Source organism: Penaeus chinensis, chromosome 33 (genome assembly GCF_019202785.1).
Source record: "Penaeus chinensis breed Huanghai No. 1 chromosome 33, ASM1920278v2, whole genome shotgun sequence".
NCBI classification, from domain to species: Eukaryota; Metazoa; Arthropoda; class Malacostraca; order Decapoda; family Penaeidae; genus Penaeus; species Penaeus chinensis.
In genome coordinates, this window is record NC_061851.1 from 29,655,053 (window position 1) to 29,665,052 (window position 10,000).

Below are 10,000 nucleotides of genomic sequence, written 5' to 3' on the forward strand. Positions count from 1 at the left end.
GGCCCTCGTTCCAGCCCGGCTGCGACACCGGCGGGTTGGGCGACGCCGAGCGCCGGCTACGCCCCTCGCCGTCGCCGTGCATGCGGGTCCACTCGGAGTCGCTGCGGGTGCCGCCGAGCCGCCGACTCGCTGTGTTGATGCTCATGCTGCTGCTGCTCGTACTGCTGCTACTGCTGCTAATGCTGATGTTGCTACTACTCAGGCTGGTGGACATACTGTTGGTCAGCTGCTGCTGTTGCTGCTGCTGCGAGAACCTTCCTAAGGTGCCCATGGTGTTAGGGGAGGCGGCGGGCGAGGAGGAGTTGGACACGTTGTCAGCTGCATGGGCGGCGGCGCGGGAGGTGATGGCCATCTGCCGCTCGAACCTCTGCAGCGCCTCCTGGATGGACGAGGGCGCGCTCTTGGGCCGTTGGGACGCCAGCGCGGCGACCGCGGCGGCGTGGTGGCGCGCCTTGTCCTCGATTACGAAAGAGTTCACAAGCTCCTGGAGGGACGCCTCCAGCTCGGGGTCGGCGAGGATGTCGAAGGGGCTGTCCTGTCCCTGCTGCGCCTGCGGACTGGAGTCTACGCCTGTGTACGAAGACGACCTTTCGGGGGGCGGTGGCGGCTGGGTCAAGGCCCCGCGGGGGGACTGGGGGGCGGACGGGGACACGTAGGGACGGGGACTCCCCTGGGAAAGGGACGGAGACGCGGGGGATGCGTAGGACAACCGAGGGGACTGAGGGGCCGCAGGGGACACGTTGTTGCTTGCGTATACCTGCTGCTGTTGCTGTTGATGATGATGATGATGCAGCTGTTGCTGTTGATGTAGCTGCTGTTGCTGATGATATGTTTGTTGCTGAATCTGTTGATGCTGATGCTGGAACTGCGGCTGCTGGTGCGGGTGCGCCCCCGGGGACTGAGGTGAGACAGTGGGCGGGATGTAGGGGCGAGGGGAAGTGTTGAGGGTTCGCACAGGGGACGCGGAGTGCGGGCGGCCGTTGTGCAGCGAGGGCTCAATCACCTTCCGAGGCACGGCCGGGGAGGAGCCGGGGGGCGCAGGGCTGATGCTCCTGGCGGGGGTGCGGGGCTTGGCCGTGGGAGAGGGCGTGGAAGGGGTGGAGGGGGTGTGGGGGTCCCCAGCGGAGGCACTCTGCTCGCCCCCCTGGAAGAGGCTCCCCTCCGAGGTGACGCTGTGGTAGCGGATGAGCTCGGTGGGGTTGAGGCCGGTCGTCTTCCAGGTCTGGTAGATGAGCTCGGCCTGGTTAGCGATCTGCGCCGCTATGGTCGACACGTCGTCGGTCTGCATCAGTTCCGAAAAGAGTTGGACGGCTTCATGATGGCGTGGGGCGCCCGTGGGCGGCTCGGGGCCAGGGGCCGCGCGCCCTGCCCGCTTCTCTGCAGCCAGCTCGGCCAGCGTGCCCGCCCCCTCCTCGTATTTCCTCTCTTCCTCTCTACTGTCTCGCTCTCTCTCGCCCTTCCCGAAGCCTTGGGCCCAACGCTGTACGGCGCGCGCGATGCGCCAGCTCTCAGCAGCGGACGGCTGCTGTTTCTGCTGCCCCGCCTGCTGCAGCGTGTCAATGGGGGTGGGAGAATCTCCCAGCGGCGAGGGGGACGTCTGCTGGGGGCTGTGGGAGTCCCCCGAGGCCTTCCTGGTCCTGGCGGCGGCCTGTTTCCTGCGATTGGCTTCTACAATGTCCAGAATGGCGTCCTTGTCGGGCTGGACGGTCCCGAGGGCGTTGGCCGGGTCAGTGAGGTTCACCACCACGGGCAGACACAGTCCATAATGCGCAGGGCAGGGCGCGGGCGCGTCGCACGGCTTCACGCCCACCACGTGCACGCCGCGGCACGCACGCACACGGCACGCACGCAACTCCACGCGACTACTTGCAACCCTGGTGACCGCCGCACGCCCGCACTGACCGCCCACATTCTCAACCATAATAGCCAGGATGCCACGGGCGCGCCATCACCGGTGCCTCGACGCAAACGGCACCTGGTTCACTCCACACACACTGAGCACTGATCACTGCGCGGTCGCACTAACAAAATCACTGGCCCCCGTGACGTCACACTGATCACTGGTGTCGCGGGTCACTGCACTGCACCGCCACCAGCACATCCCAAGCTACGACGTAGGAGAACACGGCACTGCACTGGACCACCGCGCGTTACGCACCTCACCACACTACTGCACGCTTCTAGCCTCCCGCAGCCGCCGCCGCCGCTGCCGATGGTGCTGCCTCGCTCGCCCTGGCACCGGTGCCAACGCCACCCGGCTAAAAATGACACAATAATATTAGCTCGGCGCCATGCCAGACCCTGCACCACTATCCATCCCTCCTCCTCCTCCTCCTCCTCCTCCTCCTCCTCCTCCTCCTCCTCCTCCTCCTCCTCCTCCTCCTCCTCCTCCTCCTCCTCCTCCTCCTCCTCCTCCTCCTCCTCCTCCTCCTCCTCCTCCTCCTCCTCCTCCTCCTCCTCCTCCTCCTCCTCCTCCTCCTCCCTGACACTACCTTCCTTGCCGCGAACTGACGCTAGTTCCCAAAAACTCTTGCTGACACTTCCTCCTTCCTGATGGAACTCCACCTGACACTTCCGCTAGTTATTAGCTAACGCATCAGAAGAAGCTGACAGCCTCTCAGCGATGTCTACCTATTGCCTTCTACCTTCCTATTGCCATATGTTTACCTATTTCCTCATCAGCTCCCTTCTCTCTTCTTACTACACCATATGTGCTACTACACGTACATCTATCCTTCCCTAACCTCTAGCAAGAAACCAGATAATCACTATATCTATCTAATCACCCATTTTTATCTTTTCAATGTTTCCCTATTATCTGCCTCTCCTAGCACTTATTTCTACGCGATAGCAAAGTATTCCGCCTAATTACCTAAATCTCCTGCCACTCGCGACGTCCTCGCTCTCTCTCTCTCCCTACTTCATTTACATCTTTTAGACAATCCTTTCTCTGTGTCTTTTTGCCGCGACCCCGTTCACTCCTGCACCTGCAACCTCCCCTCGCTCACTGCCACTCCTTATCTCTCTAGCTGAAAACAACACCCAAAATCACATTCAGCAACTTTTACCTGTGACCTTCACACGATAGCAACGGCGATAAGTCATGCCATAAACAAGCAATCTGCAATAATCTCCGCGTCGTGGAAAGTACTAATTTCATAATCGAGCTTTATCATTCTTTCATATCTCAATTTTCACAGATAAGTATCTTATATCAATCCTATGAGCTAAGATTACAGCCTAATCACTGTAAACGTGAGCCTGTCAATTCTTCGTCCATAAAAGAAGTGAGTTCCCCTTATAATACCTGTATATATCTAATCTTATCTAATATCTAGACACCTACATTTGTATATATGCATCCTTATCTATGTATCTTATCCATAGACTAGATCCTATACATCAACCTAAAATTATCAGCTACAAAGATAATCATATGACCCGACAAAATAGGAAAAACAAAGCACAGAAATAATTCATACATATATATACACACACATGTCAATTTCAATTTCAATATATCACTTTCAATTACATATTTCACATCAGAACAAGGTATGGTGTGCTAGAATCTTGTGATTGGCCAGTGCTTGACGGCTTCGTGAAAGGATTACGCAATAATTTCCGATTCCTGTTTCGATTCTGTTTTATCGCCGTTCCTCTTCGTTCTTCAGTCTTTGCTTTCTGGTCTTCTATTCACACTCTTCTGGCGACTTGTCTCTTCATAATGTCGAACACGCAGAAACTTTACACAAAATCTTACAAATTCATAGTACAAAGCAGTAAAAATACATAAAGTGCTGATCTCAAGTCCTCCTCATTAGTATTGTGTACGTGACAAACACACGCAGACCTACACGAACACCGATGGTCTGATACACACACACGGACAAACATAAATATGCATGTACACGCACAAACACACTCGCAAAACACCCGCACCCACGGGTATAAAACACACACAACTCACGCTCTTGAGAATTTCAAGAGCGGAACAAAACGGTTTGCTACGAATGTTCGGAAACCGTAAATCACCTAAAGATTTATAAGCGTAGAGCAGACGGACAAATTAACGAATTGGTCCATCGCTCAACAGCCATTTCTTAAGAAAACGAAAGAGAGAGAAGACAGAGAGGAAAGACGAGACGAAAAGAGGCCATAAAGATAGAAAGAGAAAGAGAAAGAGAGAGAGAGAGAGAGAGAGAGAGAGAGAGAGAGAGAGAGAGAGAGAGAGAGAGAGAAGAGAGAGAGAGAGAGAGAGAGAGAGAGAGAGAGAGAGAGAGAGAGAGAGAGAGAGAGAGAGAGAGAGAGAGAGAGAGAGAGAGAGAGAGAGAGAGAGAGAGAGAGAGAGAGAGAGAGAGAGAGAGAGAGAGAGAGAGAGAGAGAGAGAGAGAGAGAGAGAGAGAGAGAGAGAGAGAGAGAGAGAGAGAGAGAGAGAGAGAGAGAGAGAGAGAAATAATTAAACGTAAAAACGCCGTCTCTTCCAGTACACGGCTTCAAAAATGACAATCAATCATTTCCACAGAAGGTGCCACCGCCGTAAATTTACAGTGACTTTACAATGTACTAAACAAACTCGAAACGCAACATCGGTCCAGAAGTGCAACATTCCTCTCAACAAGCCAAGCAAGAAGCGGAGGAGAAGCAATTGCAGCTCAATAAATAACATGCAGAGGAAAGACAGTGAAGGAAGAATGCGATTCTGCGCAGATTATGTAAATAGATTTAATTTTCGAAAACGTCTCCCTCCTCTTCCCTTCCGTTTACTCGTTATTTTCTCCCGGTTTCCCTCAGAAAAAAAAAAGAAAAAAAGTTACAACATGGAAAGCCTGTTCAATACCGGAAAAGGGATTGGGAAATTTTTTTTTTCTCTTCCGACCGCTCCTTTCCTTCCTTCCGTCCATTTTTTTAAATCTACTTTCGTGACGCATTTCGTTTCTTTTTTTTTCCTAGTTATATTCTCTCCCTTTCTCCTATATTCTTTTTACTTATTCACCTAACCTATTTCACCTATTTCCCCATTCTTCGTCTCTTCCTTATTCTCGTGTCATTCCTTCCACCCAATCCCCCCTTTCTGCAATCATTCATCCCCTTACCCCCTTACAAGCCCCGTCCGTCCGTCCGTCCGTCCGTCCGTCCGTACGTCTATCCATCCATCCATCCATATATCCATCCGTCTCTTTCTTTTCCCTTCCTTTCAATTGCTATATTTTCTTCCCTCCCTCCCCCACGTCCTCCCCTCCTTCTCCTCCCTCCCCCATCCTCTCCCAAAATCCCTTCGCCACGTGTGGGACCGACCGACCGACCGACCGACCGACCGACCGACCGACAGACCGGACGAATCTGCGGTCAACTTACGCAATTTCCTCTCTCTCTCTCTTTCCCCAGCTAATTACAAGCGTCGGCGCGTGGCGTGTGCGGGCCCTGCGGTCGGCTGCCACGTTCATCTTCTGCCTCCGCTGCCGCAAGTGCACTCGGCCGCAACTGCCGCAATGGGTTTGGGGATGGTGACACACAAACACAGGGAAAGGGGAAAAAACTGGGGAGGGGAAAAACTGAGGAGGGGAAAAACTGGGGAGGGGAAAAACTGAGGAGGGAAAAACTGGGGGAGGGGAAAGAACTGGGGAGAGAAAAAACTAGGGAGGGGAAAAATGAGGAGGGAAAAACGGGGGGGGGGGATGGAGACGGGGGGGGGGGGGAATGAGGAGGAAAAAAAAAGGGAGACGAGGAGGGACTGTCACGGCAAACTTGGGAGGGACGGAGCGTGAGGATCGTTTTTATATTTTTTCTAATTCATATATATTCTTTCTCAAACAATCGAGATGACAGAAACCTGCAACAACTGCAATAACAACCGACACAAAACACTAACGAAAGAAGTAAGCTCATCGGCTATATCCACATTGAAACAGCCATATGAAATAGCAAAAAAAAAAAAAAAAAAATAATAATAATAATTATAAAAATATATATATATATAAATAAAAAATAAATAAATGAATAAAAAAATAAATAAATATATATATACAATATCAATAAAAAAACAACAGCGCAAGCAAAAATAACAATAACATACAGATAAATAAACAAACAAGTAAATATAAGAACAAAAATAAGTGAACGAATAAAAAAAATTACTATCAAATAAGAAAATAAAGATCGGTCGAGTACACACGAAGACCTCTAAACTCACCCTATCTAACAACCAGGTGGTATGCATATCTTTAATATCCTCATTCTTATTAACAAATAAAATTCCCCCACCGACATCCTGGTCACAAATATACCCAGGTAATATCCCCGCATTCGCCTTAATTATCCAAAAAAAATATAATTAAATCTAATTAATCTAAACATAGTCTGCCGCCACAAGAAAATACCGGAAACCGAACGAAATTAATTGAATTGCTCAAACAAATTCCATCATCCAGAGTGGATTACTCGAAACAAAATGAAATCCTATACCACTCCTGCCAACCTGTTTTAGCATGATTAGAAATAACGGGCAATTAGCAATAAAACGAAATGGAGTTTCATCCCAGTCAGCGAAACAAAATTAAGACGAGCTATTTCGTTACACTAAATGACCCATTTCTCGTAGGCTATGCAACTGGGCCACTCCCCCATTCCGAGCGATTTATCCGTCAACCCATTCGACGTTCCTGGGAAGGGGGAGGAGGGGAAGGGGAAAGGGGGATGGGGGAAGGGGAAAGGGGGATGGGGGATGGGGGAAAGGGGGGTGGGGAAAAAGGGGGAAGGGGGAAGGGGGAAGGGGAAAGGGAGGAAGGGGGAAGGGAGGAAGGGGGAAGGGAGGAAGGGGGAAGGGAGATGGGGCTGGACAGGAGAGAAGAGTAGGAAAAAGTGAAGAAAAAGAGAAAGGGAAAAGATAATAAAAACGAGTAAAACGAAGCAAGAGGGGAAGAGGGAAGAGAGAGGAGGAAGGAGGGGGAAGGAGGAGGAAGAGGAGGCAAAAGGGGGGAAGGGAAGGAGGGGGGAAACCTTGCAATAAGAGTGCTAAAAATACACTGTACACACGTGTCTTACAAGTTCCGGATACTCATCAGGGAATCCCTAGTATGATGTCTAATTATCCTCCTCCCCCTCCCCCCCCTTCACTCCCACCCTTCCTTTCCTCATTCGTCACTCATAATATTTTTTCCCATTCTTTCTTCCTCCCTTTTATTTGCAATTTATCTGTCTGTCTGGCTTTCCCGTCTTCCAACCTTCCTCTCTCTCCCTCTTCATCTTGCTCTTTCCCCTTCTTTCCCCCTTTCTCGTTCTCTGTTCTTTCCCTTCCGTTAGTTCTTTCTTACTTCATTTTTTACTCCCATTTTTCCCGCTCGCTATCCAACTGTATTCGTAAATCTTCCTCAACTCAAACCCTTCCTGTTCATTTCATAATTTCCTCCTCGTTCTTCACCGTTCTTCTGTACGCTACGTCTGCCCCCTCGCTCTCCCTTTCCCATTCCACTTCAAGCTGCATTTTCCGCTTAAATATGCAACATGCGTCCTTGTCATACCCATCTATTCATGCATATCTATTCATCTCTTCTTCATCCTCTTCACACCTTCATCTAAACCAGCCTAAAGAAAATACAAGAACATATACAAAAAATATCAACAGCAAAAAAATCATTTCGCACGGTCTCCCTCCCTCCCCTCCCTCCCTCTCCCTCCCACCCTCCCCCCCCACCCCAAACATACGCAATCCACTGCTGTCAGCATCAATCAACACTCACGCACCGCAGGCTAAACATTCAGAGATATGTGCGGCAAAAGGAGGGGAAGTGAGGGAGAGTGGGTGAGGAGTGAGAGGGGGGGGGGGGGGATCGAAACAGGAAGGAGGAGGAAGGAGTAAGGTGCAGGGAGTAGGAAGTAGGAAGGGAAAGGTGAGCGGAGAGTATGGAGCAAGGAGAGGGGAGAGGGGGGGGAGGGGAGGAGGGGAAGGGGAGGAGGGGAATGGGAAAAGGAGGGGGAAGAAGAAGGGGATGGGGGAAAGGAAGAGAAAGGGGAACGGGAAGGGAAGAAGAAAGGGCTTTGGATAGAAATGACGAACTATACGAAGAAAAAGGGAAGAGGACGCGAATGCAAAAAGAGGAGAGGACAAAAAGGTAGGAGGGAGAAGAGACAGACGAAGAATAACAGAAGAGAGCAGAAGGTGCAGTTGAAATAAAAGATGGAAAAAGAGGGGCAAAAAAATAAGACGGAGGGTAAGAAAAGGCAAATAGAGTGGGGAAGAAAGGAAAATGCAGGAAGGGGAAGGGGAGGAAGAAGAAGAAGAAGAAGAAGAAGAAGAAGAAGAAGAAGAAGAAGAAGAAGAAGAAGAAGAAGAAGAAGAAGAAGAAGAAGAAGAAGAAGAAGAAGAAGAAGAAGAAGAAGAAGAAGAAGAAGAAGAAGAAGAAGAAAAAAAAAAAGAAGGCATCAACGCAATCCCTTTACGAAACAGCGTCACAAAATAAATAAAGATTAGGAATATACACAATCGCTATACACATTCGCACACTATACACAGCTTACACATCTTGATCTATACCCTCACCTGCACCAAAGGTAGGGGGGTTTACGGCCATCCCCTCCATGGGCACCCCCTCTACTGCCCCCCTTCCACCCCTACCCCCTCCCCGACAAGGATTTCCCGAGAGAGGGCACAGTTCCAAGAAGGGGCTCGATTCCCACGTCTAATATATACCGGGTACATGAACACGCATATAGTTAGGGGCTCGGAAAGATGGAGAGGCGTAACGAGGGGAGGATGGAAGGAGAGGAAGAGAGAAGGAAGAAAAGGAAGGGGAAAGAGGAGAGAGAGGGTAGTGTGAAAACTGCGAGGGAGAGAAGAAGAAAAAGGGAAAGAGGGAAAAACATGAATAAATCGTGCTAGCTAAAGTTTGCATAAGTAGGATTCAGATTAAAACGGGAGAGGGAGAATCTAACGAAGAGAGAGAAAGAGCGAGGAAGAGTTCAGGAAAGAGAGAAAGGGAAAGAGAGAAAAAAAAACCAGGTTGGAGCGAAAGGGAAAAAGAGCAAGGGTAAAGGAACGAGCGAAGAAGGAGAGAAAACAAAAGAAGAAGAAGAAGCGATATGGAGAGAGACAGACGGGAGTATGGAGAAAAGAGCGGAGGTTATCAGTGCCCAAGAAAGGCAACGGACGGGCGGCGGGCACACATCGGGCGAGCACTGCACCGGTACTGTGCCAACGGACGTACCATGAAAACAGGTACTTCAAAAGACCCAAACAGCTAGCTAACATACGGCCGGCTCAAGATATACGAGGACCCGGTATGAGAGCTTAGATATGAGAGGGATTTATCTGGTATGGTTTGGTATTAAGTAGTGTTTAGGAACGGCTTGCTCCGAGGGTATGGCAGGGATTACTTTGGTATGAGCTGGGAAGGCTGCCGAGGAAACACAGCGAGCGAGGTAAAACAACCTACCAAGACGGAGAGAGAGAAATGAAGAGGGAGAGGGTGGGAGGGACAGAGAAGGAGAGAGGGGGAGAGGGAGGGAGGGACAGAGAAGGAGAGAGGGGAAGAGGGAGGGAGAGAGGGAGAGGGAGGGAGAGAGGGAGACAGAGGGAGAGAGAGGGAGAGGGGGAGAGGGAGAGAGGGGGAGAGGGGGAGAGGGAGAGAGGGAGAGAGGGAGAGAGGGAGAGAGGGAAAGAGGGAGAGAGGGAAAGAGGAAGGGAGAAGGGAAAAGGAGAAGGAGAAGGAGAAGGAGAAGGAGAGGGAGGGAGAGAAAGAGGAAGAGAAATAGAGAGGAAAAGAGAGAGAGAGGCGAGGAAAGGGAAGGGGAAGGGGAAGGGGAAAAGGAAAAGAAAGGAGAGGGGGCGAGGAAGAGGGAAAGAGGAAGAAGAGGAGACGAGACGTGAGAAGAAAACGGAAAGAGAGAAAGCGAGAGAAAAGGGGAAGGAGAGGAAGAGGGAGAGCGAGAAAGAGAGAAAACAGCTGCAGGCGTGAGTGGGCGGAGGTTGTCATCGTACCGCTACAGGTAAACTCTGCGGCGG

The 10,000-nt window shown here is 50.6% G+C and overlaps 1 protein-coding gene across 11 annotated transcripts in view; it reads right to left on the bottom strand.

The window, feature by feature from the left end:
- Positions 1 to 10,000, bottom strand: part of LOC125043020 — a 244,213-nt gene that overhangs the window by 120,554 nt on the left and 113,659 nt on the right. For 10 of the 11 annotated variants that reach the window (XM_047638964.1, XM_047638962.1, XM_047638966.1 and 7 more), the window contains exon 2: positions 1 to 2,258. This exon is cut by the window's left edge and continues 1,292 nt beyond it. In XM_047638964.1, coding sequence (XP_047494920.1) covers positions 1 to 1,921 — 1,921 coding nt within the window. In that variant the 5' untranslated portion in view covers positions 1,922 to 2,258. Of the gene's footprint in view, positions 2,259 to 2,872; positions 3,171 to 10,000 lie in introns of those variants that run through there. The other variant, XM_047638963.1, reaches the window with a different exon arrangement.